Source organism: Aulonocara stuartgranti (assembly GCF_965226115.1).
Source record: "Aulonocara stuartgranti genome assembly, chromosome: 3".
Classification (NCBI taxonomy): Eukaryota; Metazoa; Chordata; class Actinopteri; order Cichliformes; family Cichlidae; genus Aulonocara; species Aulonocara stuartgranti.
This window is the reverse complement of record NC_138941.1, coordinates 61557186-61575989: the sequence shown is the minus strand read 5'-3', so window position 1 is coordinate 61575989 and position 18804 is coordinate 61557186. Positions and strand designations below refer to the sequence as shown.

Genomic DNA, 18804 nt, shown 5'->3' with positions numbered 1-18804 from the left:
TCCCACTGACATTTCTACAACTCATTAACAGAGTTAAAGGAGATCAACATCCATGTTTTCTTTCAGCTCTGTATGATCCTTAGGCAGGATGTCCTTTATAAGTCTTCAAATCACTGATTTATGATCATTTGCATTTCATATATAAAGAGACCTACACACTTTTTTCCTCTGAATATCATAAGGAGATGAAGGCCGATTCTGCCTGTGTTTTCACTGCAGTTATATTAACACAGCTCTTTGTGTCTGATGTGCTTTTCAGACATGTAAAAACATGTAGGATCAAGACTAAAGGAACAAGGATTTTCAAAATGTGAAGGCAGAAAGAAGTAGGCACACAGTTTATTTCCTCTCTTTCTGACCAAAAATCAGTGGTTGACGCAGGGAGACGTTGCCTTGTCCAAACCACATCTATCTCACTTATTGTAGATGAGTGAGATAGATGTGTAGTTATGTTGCCTTCAGTTTCTGCTGTTAGTTTGTTGTCTTTATTTTATGTCCTGGTTTATTTTGGTCAAACAAAGAAACTCCTCTCATGATATACAGTGGGGATGAAGTTACAAAACTGACAGACAAAGAAAGAGGAAGAGGGTTGTAGTTGAAGTGAACTATGAGCTGATGTCAGTGTTGGTCTGATACCATTGAGCAGCAGGATGGAGGAAACGTCTCTGCTGTGTCTGCTCTGTAAGCTCACTCTGTGTTTTTCATGCCTCTGCTGTCTTGTTGAATGTGAAACTCTGAATTAACCTGAGTTTAATTTCTCTTTAGTTCTGATCTCACTGCTGAGCTGCACCACAAACCAAGGTCAGTAACCTTCTTCTGTCACATTGTAAACCTGACTCACTCTCTTGGGACACATTAATTAAGAACATAGTGCGGCTAACTGCAGACAGACCTCTTTTTTGTTGAATTTTGTTGTTTGTATTATTTTCCTAAACCTCAATCACTCCTTCCAGCAGTTAAAAGTCAAACACTGGGTCAATTTACCTGGCATTTGAGCTTTTTGGACTTTCTTTGGACTTACTAGTTACACACACATGCATTTTTCCTGTTAGTGTGTAAGTTGTTATTTGAGTTCATAGTTGCATTAGTTTTGTTCCTCTTTCAGTTCCTTCCTTTGTCTTGTATGCTTTGATTTACTTCAATTGTTTAGTTGTCTCATTCTCTCAAGTTTCCTTTTCTTCACGTATACTCTTTGTCAAAGTGTCTGTTCTCCCAGTTATAATATGTCCAGCCTTAGCACAGGTTCCAGTTTTTAATTGGAATGTTTTCGGTTTCAATAAGTTAATATTTTTTGCTTCACAAGTTTGAACTTTATATTTTACCTTTTGTACTTCCTACCATCAGCCGAAATAAACGGCTTGCTTTCAGTTAAACTTAGCCTGCCTCAAGGCCTCTGCATTTGGGTCCTCACTCCTCACACTCAACTCCATGACAGTAACTGACCACTTTGGACCCAGCAGATGCAGATGTCGTTTTTATGGAGGAGAACAATGTGGAGTGTCACGGTTCAATTCTATTCTATTTATATAGCGCCAAATCACAACAACAGTCGCCTCAAGGCGCTTTATATTGTACAGTAGAGCGTACAGATCTGCTGTACTATAAGTATGTACAGGCTGTAGTGAGTGTACAAGCTATGTACAGGGTATAAACAGGATATAAATATGAAAACTATACAGAAATATGAAATATGAGCTATGCAAGTTATAAACAGTTGTAAACAGTTGTAGAATTATAATTATCCTATTGTACAGAATGATTGTGTCTACAGCATTTACAGTAGTGCAGTTTAGATCAGTGAAATATGTAGATAATTCCTACAGAGGCTATATAAAGTGCTAGTGGTTTTGAGTGGTGGTTTAGTCCATGTTATTATTGTGTGTATGAGGGTACAGTTGTCCATTTGTTAGTTTTTTTCCTAAGGTCTTGTTTAGACTCCTGTGGGAAATCTGTGTTGCAACCTATGAAGTAACCGGAAAGTCTATTTTAACCTCAATGTCCTAACTTTCCAACTAGCCCGATGGACACCTCCAGAAAACTGTGACTTCAAGTCGGGTCAATGCAGCTCACGACTATTGTAATTGGCCAGTTTAGCACAGTCGATTTGTCCTGTGCTTTTCTGGCTACTTTTTTTCCTACAATTTTTGAATTTATCAAAATTATCAGAATTAGACTAGGAATGCTAAAAATGTTGCAGATGAAACAAACCAAAGGTCAGCAGAAATTATCTTCCATTTGTACGAGGTTAAGGGTTGTAAAAGATAGCGAGGCTTTGAGAAATACTGAAACCAACTAGCTAAAATTATACTGATCTTTCGAAACAACCTGAAACCGATGTCTGTACAAACGGAGAAATCCCTGTACAACAAGGAAAGAAACATTGAGACTGTTAAAGTAAACAAGCTGACAAAAACAGTGTACTTCAGCAAATACTATTTTCCCCTGTGTTAACATATGTGAGGCTGTTTCAGTTGCTTAGTAATCCAGTACAATGCACAATAAACAAATGTATGAATATAGTGAGAAAAGATGGGCATGTCTGGATGACTGGTTCTCAGTCATCCAGGTCATCGTAGTCTGAGGAGCTTGGAAAGAAAAGCGTCTGTATGTTTCACCTCTCATCCAAGAAGCTTTTTTACATCATGACAGATTCAGATTGTGGCCTACAACTGTTTTCACACCTTGGCTCGTGTGAATAGGTAGAGGATGATGAGGGGTCCATGACCCTCTTGTGGGACACACCCACAGAGCTTAAATCTGGGACTGTCCACCCTTTGACCTTAGAACTGAAGAAGCTTCTCAGATAAGAGGTGAAGTGTCTTCAAGCAACTTAAAGAAGTCCAGATGCTTTTCTTTGCAAGGTCCTTAGAAAAGATGAGCATTTTTATTTTAATAACCACAAACGTTTTTAGCTGTTTTGGTGCTGAATCATTTGCCTGCCCAGTCTTTGGTGTCAAAGTGTGTTTTTGTTTGGCCTTTCAACTTTCTGGTAGTTAATGTCATCGGGTTTGTTGTACACACAGTCAAACAAAGCTAGAAGCTCCTGTAGCTTTGTGCATGGACCTAGGCGCCAGAATCCAAACACTTAAGCAATGGGCCGATCAACTTTCTCAAGTTTAATTTTGAAAATAATATTTTTTTAAAAATAAAAATAGTTTTCCTTCGACAAGAAAGGACATATTTTACAAAAGCTATCACTGGCTAATTCTGGGAAACTGTAATAACTGTAATAGTCCATTTCAAACTGATAAATACCTATTTTCTTTAAATCGGAAGAAACAGAACTTTTTCAGCAAAGAATGAAGAAACTTTCCTAAAACTTTATTTGATATGCATGCTGCTATGGATAGATGACATATGCATTATTTTTCATTTAGTCTGAGTTTGACGTTTTGGTTAAATAAATCTGCATGACTTTCTCGGTTTTTGAGATATTTTCTGTCAGTAAGAAAAGGAAAGACGAAAACAGATGAAAGTTAGAGCTGGAAATTGTTCTGTCTGATTTTCTGATATAATTTAATACAATCACAGCACAGAGCCGATCTCTCTCTCCTGTAACTCTTTGGAGCTCATCCAAGAGTCTCTTTCTTTCCCTCTATATGTCAGTAAATGTTTGATTAAAGCAACTTTTATGAACACTTTTGATCTCAGTGTTTAAGTAAATGAGAAGCGTATATTGCTCTTCACAGCAAAAATAACAATGAATCAGATATTATCCTCTTTATTTGTCCAAGTGTATATGCTTCCACAGAAACCATCGATTCGAAGGAGCTGTTCAACATAGTGTCAGAATTATTGAAAAATGGCTATAATATATTATATATCATCTCCTGTTCCTCACAGCTCGTCTGACTGTGAGTCCCAGCAGCTCTCAGTTCTTTGAATATGACTTTGTGTCTCTGAGCTGTGAGGAGGACGACAGCTCTGCTGGATGGACTCTGAGGAGAAACACAAGCACAGACAAAAGAGCTGAGTGCGGAGATGTGTGGGGAGAAGGACCAGGATATTTCTGTAGCATGAAAGTTATTCCTGAATGGGACACTGGAGTTTACTGGTGTGAGTCCAGAGAGGGTGCCGTCAGCAACATGATTAACCTCACAGTCACTGGTAAGCTGAGTGTGTGGAGTTTGTGTTGATGATGATTATGATGATGACAAAGCTTTTATTTGTCACTTGCAGTTGCCTGTAGCAAGATTGGACCTCCTCCAACCATACATATATTACACAAAAATCACATTGGCGAGACAGGTCAGAACAGGTAGTGGAAAGAAAACAAATGAAATGTAGGACACAAGAGGGCAGTGGAGGAGAGAAAAGAGAACTCTACTCAGACTGAGCTCCTGGTAGAAGATCAGTATGAGAACAGAAAACAAAAACCCCTCAGCACAAAAAGCACATGAATCTTCACACCATGACACGTAAACACATCACATCATCAGGAAGCTAAAGGGGTGGGTAAATGGGGTGAGAGTTCGCCGGTGTAGACAGCAGCATACGGTCCTGCGGCATGATGCTGCACCCTTCCCATCGCTCAATGAAGTATACATTATTATTATTATTCCAACCATAAACTTATCCCTAACTTTAACAACAACCTTAATCGTGTTTGATAGAGTTTTCCAAAACTATTCATGAAGAGAAAGTAAAATAAATATACATGTGTTGATTCAGTCCAAACAGTTCTCATGTTTCCTCCTGTTTCTGAACGTGTAGCATAGAGATGTGTTGTCACATAGCGTAATATGTTACGTTTTGGGATCGGGCACTAATGAACCCAGTTACCAGATGATCAAATCCATCTTCTTTAGGTTTTAGAGAACAAGACTGAAAGACTCTCTGAGGGTTAAAGTTACACGAGACGAGACAAGGACATCAGAAGCCAGGCATTAAAGTGTTGATGAAGCTGTGTGTAAATGGATGAAATGCTGTAGTTTGTCTCTGTGTTGAGGTGGATCAGTGATCCTGCAGAGTCCTGTCCTCCCTGTGATGGAGGGAGATGACGTCACTCTGCTCTGTAAAACAGAGACCACTCCCTCCAACCTCCCAGCTGCTTTCTATAAAGATGGCTCCCTCATCAGGAAGCAGCCTACAGGTCACATGACCATCCAGCATGTTTCCAGGTCTGATGAAGGCCTCTACAAGTGTGACATCAGCGCTCATGGAGAGTCTCCATCCAGCTGGATCACTGTCACAGGTGAGGAGCTTCACTTTTATGTTACCTCTTTTTTCATTATATATTCACATGTGGTTGAAATAACCATATATTCTCTCTGCAGAAAAACATATAACCACACCTCTGCCCCCTGACTCGTCCTTACTCCACTTTGTGATTAGACTGCTCTTCCACCTGGTGGTGTTCTGTCCATACGTCATCTCCACTCTCCTCATGGTGTCTTTGTATCGAAAGAGAGCTAAAGGTAACACTGAATCATTCATTAATTAATCAATATGCTGAAATCTCTATAAATTAATGGCTGAAACACTTCATACATTTTTACAGGAAAAATCTTCCGTGTCCCGATCCTGCCCACTCAGCCTGAGCAGCGACTGGACGATGAGCATTATGATGTCATCTCTGATGTCACCACAGAGTATCACTTCTGAATCAGAGCTTTGGTGCTTCTCTTTAGGTCTCACTAATGTTGTCCTCTCCACCTCTGTTGTGAATCTTATATGAATAAAAGGACTCTGATGTTCATCTCTGGATATTTTTATGTAGATAAGCAGCAAATGTTCCCAAGAAAATCTACTGGAGCTATCAATAGAAATTATATTGACTTATGATTGTATGCCCTACACTCAGTCACTACAATCAATTTTAGAGTTTCTCCACCTACTGAACCCACTTTAACCTCTGACTGTGCACATTTTACTGTTTACAGGCAAAGTCACCCTCTACAATGTAGGTGACTGAAAATAGAGCTAATGAGTACATTTCAGAGCCTGCACTTTTCTACTTATACTTGAGTAAGGAACTTGAATCAGTACTTCAACTTTTACTGGAGTATTTTTTTACAGTAGTGTTTGTATTTGTACTTAATGTCTGAACTTTTGCCAACTCTGCTTGCTCTGCCTCCTTCGCGATCATCAGTTTGAACTACCTGGCGTCCTATTGTTGACGTTTCTGACTGAATTCCAACGGCCAGGTTGTTGCTGCTGCTCACTCACAGATACTGACAGAGTGTAAAAGTGTTGAAATTGACTCTTTCTTATTGGTGCTTTTGCTATTAAAATGATATCTTGTGAAACTCTTTAAACTGTTCCTCTCGTTCGTGTACCTACAGCTCATTTGGTTTTAGCTGTGATACCCCCTGCACTTTTTCTCCATCTGTTTTTGTCATAGCCTCGTATGACAGGTTGTGAGAGGTCCCAGGTCTGAATCCCACACAAGCCTTACATTGTCACAGCCTGGCTCATAAGACCCACAGTCAGTATGAAAGATTAGTTGGTGTTGGATCATGCAATTTGTCGCTAGATACAGATAGAGATACCTGCAAAATAGTGAAAAGTATTATGCTAGCTTCTTCATCTACAGAGGATGCTACTTGGGCATTATATGGTCATGATAATAACAAAAATGAGAAATTAATCAAACTGAAATACATTCAATAAAAAATTAATTGGAGTCTAGAAAACAGCAGAATTGAAATCATATTTATCATTCATGACTGTCAGACATTTCTAAGACTCAGTAACAGAGTTAAAGTAGGTCCATGTTTTCTATCAGCACTGTGCTTTAGTGCTGATAGGTAGGATGTTCTTTAAAAGCCATCAGTTTGTGACGTGCAGTCTGATGTTGAGCAGCCAAACAGTGAACTCACTGCCTTTCTGACCACAAGTCAGAGGTTGAAACAGAGAGAAGCTAAAGCCCACCTCCAACTCAAAAACCTCGCAGCTAAACTACAGTCAGCCACAGGAAGACACAGCAGGTTTGTAACAATCTGCAACATGACTGATAAAATCATTATTGTCAATAAAACACTTAAGAATTTATTTTAATTTAATTGTGAAAATGTATTTCAAACAGTGCTTGATGCATTTATTTCACAAGTAAAGGTCAGAGAGTCAGTGAAGGCATCACACAACTGCTAAAGTTGCCTTCAGGTGCAGTTGTAGATTTTGTTGCTGTTGATCTTTACTTCATGTTCTGGTTCAATTTTTTTCATTTAAAATTTTGTATTTCTGCTTTATTTCCACCAAATAATTTAACTTTTGCGTGAAGTTCAGAGAGGAAACCACAACACTGGCACCGAGTCACAGCTGAGGAGGAAGAGGAGGGTTTTACTCTGTATGAGAGTGACCTGAACTCAGTCTTTGTCTGATATCAGCGAGCAGCACGAGGAAACGTTTCAGAACTCTGAACTAACCTGAGTTTAATTTCTCTTTAGTTCTGATCTCACTGCTGAGCTGCACCACAAACCAAGGTCAGTAACCTTCTTCTGTCACACTGTAAACCTGACTCACTCTCTCAGGAGACTGTGGGACACATTCATTTAAATAAAATAAAAAAATCCTCTCCCTGTTGCATCAACAAACCTGATTTTCTGACAGTCTTAGATGATGTCACCTGTTTTTCTAAATTAAACATCCACACATAAGGAAATATATCTGTGCAATAGAATATTTTTATTCAACACCCAATTGCAGTTAAAACTGAATTTATAGAAAAGAAATGTGTCATTTACACTTCAGGTATAAACATCAGCTCATGTTCTACTGTGTAGTTCTTCAGTGTTTGAGCCAGCTGGAGCAGTCAATAAGAATAAAGCTGATTTTCTGTCAGTGTTTATTAGGACCACATGTTTGTGTTTGTGGGGTTAACTCTCATATAAAATTGCTTCCTGGTAGAGAAAAGCGCACTGACCCTGTGACATGTAATGATGCAGAAAGAAGAAGAAGCAGAGAGAAGCGTTTACTGGCTGTCAAACTGCTGCTGATCTCAGTTACTTCTTAGGATTGATGTCAGGGAGCAGACACCATTTATAGATCTGAGATCATGTGAACATTATTGTTACGTTAGGACTCAGACTGCACATGTTAAAGTAGATGTGATAATTGGTTCATTGCTTCTTGTTTTAGGCTCATGCAGGTTTTAGTTGCACTGAAGCCAGTTTATGATGCTTGAGCTGAACTAAAGTCAGTGTGTTGTTGGTGATGCAGGGTGCAGTCGCAGCCACACAGTTTATGTCTCTCTGACATCAGAACAGAAAAGCAGCAACAAGTCTCAGCTGACCTGCTGTCACTAACAAGAAGATCAAACTTTGTGTTTAACATCGTCCTCGTCTCTGACAGCTTCAAAGAAAACTCCTCCATCGTCCTGAAGAAAAGGATCAACTTCATCTAACAGAAAGTTTGAGGATTTAAATGGAGGAAACATCTCTGTTGTGGCTGCTCTGTAAGTTCACTCTGTGTATTTCTGGAAGATTCAGATGATGAAATCTTTAAAAAGCTCATAAAACACTCTGTAGTTTGTTTTCAGTGACGTTTGTCTGTAATATGAATCTTCTTCACGTGTTTGAATCCAACAATCTTCCTCCTTCCTGCTCTGATTCTGCTTCAGTCTTTCCTTACAATCAGCTCACAGAGATGCTGTGTCTGCGCTGCTCTCTGATCACTTCATGAAACACCACAAACTCTGAACTAACCTGAGTTTAATTTCTCTTTAGTTGTGATCTCACTGCTGAGCTGGACCACAAACCAAGGTCAGTGAGTTCATTATATGGCGCTGTCACGCAGTTTAAAGTCATTAACATTGTTAGTTGTTACTGCAGCCAATGATGAATCAGGATCACAATGTGTTTGAATTTAGTCCTCGACTACTTCATGCATCTGTAATCTGACAGTTATGAAATATTAATACAATGAGGGTCACATTTTTCTCTCATTTCTGTATTTATTCGTCCATTTTTACAGATAAAAAAGACGAACTAACCTGACAGATCATTAATTTTATGAACATTTCACGAAGGCTGTGAGACTAACAGTTCATTATTTAAAAAGCCCATTTACTGCCTTTAAAAAGTAACTAATTACACACAGAGATATGTTGTGTTGCAACTGTCAGCATAAAATCATGATGAAAAAACATAGATGATGACATGTTAGTGCAGACTTATGCAGACTTGGAGATCACACTGTGATTTTTGTTGTGACTTTTGATAAGCTGAGGTGAAGTTAAATAAATGTGATGCTTAAAAAACCCCTGAAATATTCCTGTGATTGTTATCTAGATGGTGTTGGTTGTTTGCAGTAGTGTTCTTAAGAATAATAATTCATTAAATTACTAATTAGATACAAATGCAACGCAATTACCTTAATGTATGCTTATGGTAATGTCTTCCTGTCATCCCATTAATGAACTGGAAAAGTCAGCAGGTCAATTAATTTTAGTTAAAATACACTAAATTCCTCACAGCTCGTCTGACTGTGAGTCCCAGCAGCTCTCAGTTCTTTGAATATGACTTTGTGTCTCTGAGCTGTGAGGAGGACGACAGCTCTGCTGGATGGACTCTGAGGAGAAACACAAGCAAACAACACAGGACTCAGTGTGGAGATGTGTGGGGAGAAGGTGCTGGTTCTTCATGTAACATCACTGTGTTCCCATTGGACAGTGGAGTTTACTGGTGTGAGTCCAGAGAGGGTCCCATCAGTAACATGGTTAACCTGACAGTCACTGGTAAGCTGAGTGTGTGGAGTTAGTGTTGATGAAGCTGTGTGTAAATGGATGAAATGCTGTAGTTTGTCTCTGTGTTGAGGTGGATCAGTGATCCTGCAGAGTCCTGTCCTCCCTGTGATGGAGGGAGATGACGTCACTCTGCTCTGTAAAACAAAGACCACTCCCTCCAACCTCCCAGCTGCTTTCTATAAAGATGGCTCCCTCATCAGGAAGCAGCCTACAGGTCACATGACCATCCAGCATGTTTCCAGGTCTGATGAAGGCCTCTACAAGTGTGACATCAGCGCTCATGGAGAGTCTCCATCCAGCTGGATCACTGTCACAGGTGAGGAGCTTCACTCTGATTTCATCGACATATTCACCTGAACAGGTGGGATTCTCTCTGCAGGCAAACATACAACCACACCTTCATCCACCACCTCAGCACTACCCACTGACTGCAGCTCCCTCCAGCTTGCATTCAGAGTGGTCCTCCACCTGCTGGTGTTTTGTCCATACTTTATCTCCACTCTCCTCATGATGTCTTTATATCGACACAGAGCCAAAGGTAACACTCTGAATCAATCCCTTAATATGCTGATGATTATATTCTTTTCATCTGAACTCTTCATTGGTTCACATCTGATACTTTTTCATATTTTGTATGTGCAGGGAACAAACTTTGCATCTTGAACCTGCCCACTCATCCTGAGCAGGGATTCGATGATGAACATGAGGACGTAATTACTGATGTCACCACAGAGCATCGTTTCTGAAACAAACTTCTGTTGTGTCATCTGAATAAATGGGCTCTGATGTTCATCTCGGGATATTTTCATCTAGCTAAACAAATAAATTGATCATTTTTTTTTCTTTTTTTTTTTGCCTGTCCCGTTTGGCTCTTTTGCCATCAGAATTATTGTCTAAAGGCAAAGAAAGATGCCCAACGGATTTACTTTACCAAATGGACCATCCCAACCTTGCCGTAATGGTCTATTGAATTCACCTTTTATTGTTTATTTTATTCTATTTTCACTTGCTAAATACAGGACAGACTTGACTGGGAAAGGAAAAGGGAGAAAGGAAAACAGCAGGAAAGAGGAACTGTCATAGAGGGCAAAAAACATAAACCAACAAAACAGACAAAAAATACATATATCAATCACCTGGATCACCTGTTGAGAGAGAAAAAAGAGAAAACAAGCAAAAAAGAGAGCAATATAATAAACAACATCATCGTGATGATCTATGTGAATATAACAGTAAATACTAAATATTAAACATTATTGTGCAGCACATAAGATCAACAGAACACAGTGTGCTTTGAGGTAGGAGCCAAAAAGGGTGTAGTTTGTGGGTGTGAGCACCCGTGTGTACACCTGTGAGCATGGACGCGCTTGTATTTAAAAGGTTCCTTCATGTAATGATCTGCTAGAGGGTGTGGGGGGGCCACAGCCCCGTCCTCCAGGGCATGAAGCAGGTATGGAGGAGATCAAAACTCCAGACATCCAGAGGCCCTCAGAACACAAGAGACCAAGAAGACCAACAGAGGGGCAGCTGCGCCACTGTCCCAGAAAGAGCTGAGGAGAGTCCCAGATGAGGGCTCACTCAGCAGCCGCGGAGCAGAAGCCAGGGGGGGTTGCAGTGACGTGCCCGTCTGGCAAAGCTGGGTTGCAGTCAGCTGTGCCAGAGTGACCGAGCCCCAGGCTGAGAGGCCGAGGACACCCGACCCCCGAAGAGGCCCGAGCGAGCCCCAGGCTCCAGGCCTCGACAAGCAGCCACCAGGAGTGAGCCGGTGGGTACCTGGACGCCCACCCCCGGACACAAAGAACCACCAACGCAGCGATGTCTGAGGGTGTCTGCCACTGGCAGGGGAAGATCAAATAGATTGATCCTAAGAGGCGGATTTTCATCATATACTGTGTGTGTTACTGGAGCTCTGTAACTAAGGGATTCTTCAAAGCATTCAGATTATTTCTAAAAATTCAAACCTGCAGATGCTTTCAGATCTGATGTTGGAGAAAAAACACCAAACATCTGCTATATAGATAATGTTTCCTCTGGATATTTCCTCAGTCCCTCTCCTTCCTTCTCAGGTCCATGGACTGTTCACAGGCCTGGGTCTTTGCTCCAGTACTTTTTAACTTGAAATTTAAGTCATATTTATTATTCTTGCCATATTTTGTTTTGTATTCTAGCTTAAATCTCCTGGTTTGTTTGTGTGTTTACCACTGCAGCTCTGTAACTACTGTTTTGTACAAATAATCCAACTTATTTCTAAATGAAACCTGCAGATGTTTTCAGATCAGGTGTTAAAGGAACATGTTTTGGTACATTCTGTTTTATTTTGGTATTTCCTGTTTTGTCCTCTTTTCTGATGAGCTGATTAGACTCCTGGTGTTTCCTGAAACTACCTGGACTTTGGTTTGCTGATTCCTTTTTTTTATTTAACCTTTGGAGTTAGTTGGATCTTTGCAATGTAACCCTTAGTAAACATTCACTATTTGTTAATTCACTCTACCTTGGAGTCTTTATTTGAATCATAATGTACAGCACAGTGTTTTGAACAAGAAATGGACCCTGAGGACTCGTGTAGAGGATGACAGAGAGGACATGATTTACACCACTCTGGTGTTCACTAACTGCTTTCTGGCATAGCTCAGCTAATGGACTCGTTACTAAACAATCTTTATACCTTGATCCTATCTGCTCGCTCTGAGCAGGGATTGAATGATACGCATGATGATGTTGGCGTCTCACTAACTTTGTCCTCTCCATCTCTGTTGTGGAGATTATTACAATAAATTGAGTCTGATGTTCATCTTTGGATCATTTTATCTAAATTAAAAACCAAATATTCTTTCATAGAGGAAGATTTCTATCATCATTATGTGTACGACAGCAACTCTGTTACTAATTATTGACAGTAGCATCCAGTTTATCTCTAAATGAAACCTGCAGTGATATTTGAGGAACACATAAAAGAGTTATTGATAAGGACTGTTTTATTATAGTTTTTCCTGTTTTGTGATTGAAATCAATGGACAATCTGGTTGCTCAGATGAGGATATGCATCATGCACTTTCCCTCACAGATACTGACATGTTACTTTAAATAGTGTCCAGTAGATGGTAAAAATAACATCATGTGACTGGGAGTGGATTCAGGGATCGCTTCTTATCTTCCTGACTGAGCACAAACCTCTGAGAACATTGAGGATTAAAATACAATTTTAAAAAGCTAATGTTAAAATGTACGATTTGCTAATGCTGACAACTTACAGCTTTCTCCGTAATTCGCACATGGAGCTTTCCTTACATTGTCCAACTCATGTGAAAGAGGATTCTATGTGGATATTGTTGCAGCAAATGCATGTGTGTCTGTAAATGTCATTTTGTGTGTGCACTAAAATCCATGTCTGTACTTGGATTGGTAAATGTGTAGAGGATTTCACAAACGTGTGACTCAAAGTAAGTAAATGTCCGTGTTTTTTACTGTCTCTATTTTTTGTTTTTAGGCAGAAAGTCAACAAATCACTGAGTTGTTAAAAATCTTTATTTTCAGATATAGACACTGACAGAATGCTGATGATGATCCTCTCCATCTGTAGTTTACATCTGATATCTGTAGAGGAATCCACAAATGTGTAAGTTTACGTCAGGTAGTGTCCATGTTTTCTGTTACCTCTGTGTTTTTTAGGTATTGTCCTTTGAATGTCAACAAATCAGTGAATTTTTAGCCCTTTTCGTTCATGTCACAGCGTCTCCTATAAACATTATTGGTAGATAATGTTTGACTCTGTGTTTTCACTGTAGGTACATGAACACAACTATCTGTATCCAACACATGTCTGCTTTACACCTTTCTAAATGTTAACTAGAGCATGATGTGTAGTCTGAGGTTTTGCAGCCACTCAATGTGTTTACTCTTTTTGACCACAAGTCAGTGGTTGGAACAGAGAGATGCACAAAACAACTAAAGTTTGCACAGTTAACGTGCAGTCAACTACAGGAAGACACATTACATTAGCATAGTCGATATATTTAAAATGTAATTGTCAAGAAAGAGCTGCGTAACTTTCCCTCCAAGGAGGTGAGATACTCAGTGAAGGCATCACACAGGTACTGATTTTGCATTCAGGGTCAACTGTCAGTCGTAGATATTGTTGCTTTTAATTCTTATTCAATATTCATTTGAAACGTGTAAAACTTTGGTTTCAAGGAAGCAGAGAAATAAACACACAAAGCTTTTTCACACAAGGTTTTTTCTAACCACAAGGGAAAATGTGGAAAAAATGATGCTGCCATCAGCGAGAAGAAAGAAGAGGAAGTTGAAGCAGAAAAGGATTGAGTAAGAGTGTTTATTTCGAGGGTTTCCTTTTTTGCTCTGCTGTTTAAGGAAAAAAAAAAAAGGCGGGGTGAAGAAAAAAAGCAAGATGTCATGAATTCTTTGTCAGTATTGGTCATTGGTCAGCATATTTATGTCTAACTGCCTGATCAATTTTTCATAAGCACTTTGTTGTGATATTTTGATACCATGGTAGCATTTACAGGATATTGTTTTATTGTGATATTATACAGAAAAGAGTTACTCAATAAGGCCCATTTAATAGTTGTTTTTCTCTTTCTCTCTGACCCAAGAATTAATGTGTAAGACTCACAGGCTGGTACCCCAAGGTTGAAAACACCACAGAGACGAGACCACTTCCTTACTCCCATCCTCCCTTCTTTATCTCTTAGAAAAAGGCTCGTTAAAGGCCAGGTGGTTTGTTTCAGAATTCACTAATGAAAGAACTCTGTATTCTGTGTATTTTGCTGGGATGATCATAAATTGTAGCTGAACTGATAAACTACACACAGGATACTTCTTTGCTCACAAGGCAGGAAGACGTTTCCTTATTTAGTCTGTACCGGTTTGAACTGAGAACTTGCTGACACACGAACCTTTTTTTCCTCTATATAAGCTGTTATGTACTAAATAAACCTTTGAGTCGATTGGGAAGGCAACCTAAAGCAGTCTCTGTTTTCTTGTTCTCCCAAGCTGCTCCCGACGTCGTAACTAACCCAGCTGAATGGCATACCTGAGTGTTACTTTAAATAATTAGGAATCTTATAAGGAAAGGACAAAACTCTGCTTATCGCTCGTGCCTTGGAGGGAAAACCGGGATGGACATTTTTTCCTTCACACTTTTTAAGTATGTCACCCAGAGACAGAGAAAGAGGAAGAGGAGGGTTTTACTCAGTGTAACCATGAGCTGATGTCAGTGTTGGTGTGATGTCATTGAGCAGCAGGATGGAGGAAACGTCTCTGCTGTGTCTGCTCTGTAAGCTCACTCTGTGTTTTTCATGCCTCTGCTGTCTTGTTGAATGTGAAACTCTGAACTAACCTGAGTTTAATTTCTCTTTAGTTCTGATCTCACTGCTGAGCTGCACCACAAACCAAGGTCAGTAACCTTCTTCTGTCACTCTGTAAACCTGACTCACTCTCTCAGGAGACTGTGGGACACATTTATTAAGAACATGGTGCAGCTAACTGCAGACAGACTCCTCCTCAGTCATTGTCGGTGTATCTAATCATGTTATTATATCAGTCGAAATGATTAGATGTCATATAAATGTGAGGTGCAAGAACGAAAGTGATAATTTCCCATCACTGAAAGTCAGCATAAAACAACTCACAATGTGAATTCAGTCAGTGTAAAATATGCCTGATAACAATGTAATGTATGTGTCTCCTCTTCTTCCTCACAGCTCGTCTGACTGTGAGTCCCAGCAGCTCTCAGTTCTTTGAAGGAGACTTTGTGTCTCTGAGCTGTGAGGAGGACGACAGCTCTGCTGGATGGACTCTGAGGAGAAACACAAGCAAACGACAGAGGACTCAGTGTGGAGATGGGTGGGGAAAATGGTCTGGTTCAATAATTTCTTCCTGTAACATCAGCTACACTGATCCACAGGATAGTGGGGTTTACTGGTGTGAGTCCAGAGAGGGTCCCATCAGTAACATGGTTAACCTGACAGTCACTGGTAAGCTGAGTGTGTGGAGTTAGTGTTGATGAAGCTGTGTGTAAATGGATGAAATGCTGTAGTTTGTCTCTGTGTTGAGGTGGATCAGTGATCCTGCAGAGTCCTGTCCTCCCTGTGATGGAGGGAGATGACGTCACTCTGCTCTGTAAAACAAAGACCACTCCCTCCAACCTCCCAGCTGCTTTCTATAAAGATGGCTCCCTCATCAGGAAGCAGCCTACAGGTCACATGACCATCCAGCATGTTTCCAGGTCTGATGAAGGCCTCTACAAGTGTGACATCAGCGGTCATGGAGAGTCTCCATCCAGCTGGATCACTGTCACAGGTGAGGAGCTTCACTCTGATTTCACCTCTTATTTCATCCACATATTCACCTGAACAGGTGGGATTCTCTCTGCAGACAAACCTACAACCACACCTCCACCCACCACTACAACTATTCCCACCGCTCCAGATCTGACTGCTGACTCCTCTCTACAGCTTGTATTCAGAATAGTCCTCCACCTGGTGGTTTTCTCTCCATATATCATCTCCACTCTCATCATGATGTCTTTATATCAATGCAGAGCCAGAGGTAACACTGAATCATTCACTGATCAATGAATGTGCTGATGATTAAATCCTGTCTCTTCATCAATAAACAGCCGATAGATATTCTACATTTGTTTTGTTTTTTTCAGGAATTGGCATCAGTGATTCAACCAAGCCCACTCTTCCTGACCAGGGATTGGATAATGAGCATGATGATGTAATCACTGATATCACCACAGAGTATCACTTCTGAATCAGAGCTCTGTTGTGTCTCTGTGAGTCTCACTAACTTTGTCCTTTCCATCTCTGATGTTGAGATTATTTGGATAAATGGACTCTGATGATCATCTCTGGATATTTTTATGTAGATAAACAGTAAATATTCCTGCTCACAGGAGGAGATCATCATGTACTGTGTGTGTGCATCACTGCAGCTCTCTGTCACTGAAAGACGTTTTCAGCTTATTTTTACATGAAAGACATTTTCAGGTCAAATATCAGAGAAAAAGACAAAGTCACGCTACTTCCTGTTTTATTTTGGTATTTCATGTTTCCACATCCTACCTGATCACCTCACTGGAGTAGCTGGTGTCCTGATGGTTCTGACCGGAATAAAATCTACCCATCACACACAGATGCTGTCATAGCGTTTTGGTGCCTGACTGTAAACACATGATCACATGACTCAGACTGGACTAATGCAGTTTTTGTCTTTTCACCTCTTCCTGGATCAACACAAACTGTGAATTTTTCAGTGAGCCTTGAAATTGACTCTTTCTTGTTGGTGCTTTTTTGTTATTAAAGCCACATCCTGTGAAACATTTCAAACTGCTCCAGTTGTTCGTGTCACTCTTTAGTATCTGTACGTACAGCTCATGTGGTTTGTGCTGTGATGGCCCCCTGCTCTCTTTGTCCCAACTCTTTTTGTCATAGCCTCATATGAAATGAGAGGTCCTGGGTCTGAATCCCAGGTGAGCCCGCACATTGTCACAGCCTGGCTCATAAGACCCACAGACAGTATGAAAGATCGACTGATTTTGGATCATTTAGTTTGTAGCTTCAATTATTTCACAGCAGTGTTTCTTGTTGTTGTCATAAGTGATCAAATGTGTGCAACAGGGTGGAGCACGCATCAGCTGCAACATGCTACATCCATAGAAATATGAGTGAAAGTACAAATCAAATCGAAGCAGGACTGAAATCCTAATTTTTACTGTTCATGACTGTCAGACATTTCTAAGTAGGTCAGGGCCAATGTTTCAGGACCACCACATGTAAATCACATTTGATTTGATAACAAATCATTTGTTATCAAATCACTGATTAATGAACATTTTATTTCAGATATGTAGAGACCCATTTAACACTGTTTCTTTTGAACATTATGTGGAGATAAATACTGACTCTGTGTTTTCAATGCAGTTACATCAACACAGCTCAGCTTGTGTGATGTGGTTTCTGTGCAACACATTCAGTTGGATTTCAGTGAGATTAGAGTTCTGACGACATGGAGAGTAAACACGTAGAGGATTTACAAAAACTCTGTTAGTGTGAGAGCAGAAGTGATCTGACAGCAGCTCAGCTCAGCTTCTCTGCGTCTCAGAACAGAGGACGCCATCATCTATCTGCTCAATCGTGTCTACACCCACCTGGACCAGCCGCGAGCACTGTGAGGGTCATATTTTTTTTGACTTCCAGTGCTTTCAACACCATCAGGCCGACCCTCCTGGGTGATAAGCTAACAGCGATGCAGGTGGATGCTTCTCTGGTGTCCTGGATTGTTGATTACCTGACAGGAAGACCACAATATAAACTACAGTCTTCTTATACTACCGACACTTTGTTCACTTTTAGTCACTTACAGTTATTTATTCACCTTTCAGTCACTTTACTTTTAAAGCTGTGTCATTTTAAAAGTGTATATACTGTATATTCTGTGTATTTATTATTTGTCCTTCAACATTATACTGCTCTGTTGTTTGTTAATTGCCCCTTGGGGATAAATGAAGTCTTCTGATTCTGATTCTGAATATGTACGTCTCCCACAGTGTGTGTCTGACAAGGTGATTAGCAACACAGGGGCACCACAGGGGACTGTCCTCTCCCCCTTCCTCTTCACCCTCTACACCACAGACTTCAGCCACTGCACAGAGACCTGCCATCTTCAGAAGTTTTCTGATGACTCTGCGGTGGTTGGATGCATCAGCAGGGATGATGAGACAGAGTACCGGGCTGTGGTCGACTCCTTTGTCACGTGGTGTGAGCAGAATCATCTGCAGCTCAACGTGGCAAAGACCAAGGAACTGATCGTGGACTTCAGGAAGACCAGGAAACACTTGACCCCTGTTTCAATCCAGGGGGTCAGTGTTGACATTGTGGAGGACTATAAATACCTTGGAGTACACATTGACAATAAACTGGACTGGGCTAAAAACACCACAGCACTTTACAGAAAGGACCAGAGTCGTCTCTATTTTTTGAGGCGACTGAGGTCCTTCAACATCTGCCAGAAAATGCTGAGGATTTTCTACGAGTCTCTTGTGGTCAGTGTGATCCTCTATGCTGTTGCATGCTGGGGGAGCAGGCTGAGGGTCG

General features: G+C 40.4%; 3 protein-coding genes across 4 annotated transcripts; all 3 read left to right on the top strand.

Annotated features, from left to right (window-relative positions):
- The first annotated feature begins 604 nt into the window (after positions 1 to 604).
- On the top strand, positions 605 to 6207 carry LOC309703852 (low affinity immunoglobulin gamma Fc region receptor II-like). Of its 2 annotated transcripts, XM_082528771.1 has the most exons (7): positions 605 to 681; positions 766 to 801; positions 3844 to 4107; positions 4949 to 5194; positions 5277 to 5417; positions 5501 to 5630; positions 5720 to 6207. In XM_082528771.1, the coding sequence occupies exons 1-6, from the start codon at positions 651 to 653 to the stop codon at positions 5602 to 5604; spliced, it is 822 nt and encodes a 273-aa protein (XP_082384897.1). In that variant the 5' UTR covers positions 605 to 650; the 3' UTR covers positions 5605 to 5630; positions 5720 to 6207. The 2 variants fall into 2 exon arrangements, with proteins under 2 accessions (XP_082384897.1, XP_082384896.1); XM_082528770.1 differs by having other exon boundaries at positions 5501 to 6207.
- Positions 6208 to 6349: 142 nt separating this feature from the next.
- Positions 6350 to 11167, top strand: LOC309703171 (low affinity immunoglobulin gamma Fc region receptor II-like; the record flags this gene model as incomplete). Its single annotated transcript, XM_082527880.1, has 6 exons — positions 6350 to 6359; positions 7389 to 7424; positions 9416 to 9676; positions 9756 to 10001; positions 10065 to 10223; positions 10328 to 11167. The coding sequence occupies 6 exons, from the start codon at positions 6350 to 6352 to the stop codon at positions 10429 to 10431; spliced, it is 816 nt and encodes a 271-aa protein (XP_082384006.1). The 3' UTR covers positions 10432 to 11167.
- A 3009-nt stretch (positions 11168 to 14176) lies between these two features.
- LOC309694782 (low affinity immunoglobulin gamma Fc region receptor III-like) lies at positions 14177 to 17023 on the top strand. The gene is made up of 6 exons (XM_082514986.1): positions 14177 to 14978; positions 15063 to 15098; positions 15406 to 15678; positions 15758 to 16003; positions 16079 to 16252; positions 16359 to 17023. Exons 1-6 carry the CDS (start codon positions 14930 to 14932, stop codon positions 16460 to 16462), a joined length of 882 nt encoding a protein of 293 aa, XP_082371112.1. The 5' UTR covers positions 14177 to 14929; the 3' UTR covers positions 16463 to 17023.
- The last annotated feature ends 1781 nt before the right edge of the window (positions 17024 to 18804 follow it).

Bases quoted from the DNA above. Each gene is read 5' to 3' on its own strand.
- LOC309703852 (XM_082528771.1), top strand. From the start codon at position 651: ATGGAGGAAACGTCTCTGCTGTGTCTGCTCT. The intron at 802-3,843 runs GTCAGTAACCTT...TGTTCCTCACAG, and splicing joins GAGCTGCACCACAAACCAAG to CTCGTCTGACTGTGAGTCCC. The intron at 5,418-5,500 runs GTAACACTGAAT...ACATTTTTACAG, and splicing joins GTATCGAAAGAGAGCTAAAG to GAAAAATCTTCCGTGTCCCG.
- LOC309694782 (XM_082514986.1), top strand. From the start codon at position 14,930: ATGTCATTGAGCAGCAGGATGGAGGAAACGTCTCTGCTGTGTCTGCTC. The intron at 14,979-15,062 runs GTAAGCTCACTC...ATTTCTCTTTAG, and splicing joins GTCTCTGCTGTGTCTGCTCT to TTCTGATCTCACTGCTGAGC. The intron at 15,679-15,757 runs GTAAGCTGAGTG...CTCTGTGTTGAG, and splicing joins GGTTAACCTGACAGTCACTG to GTGGATCAGTGATCCTGCAG.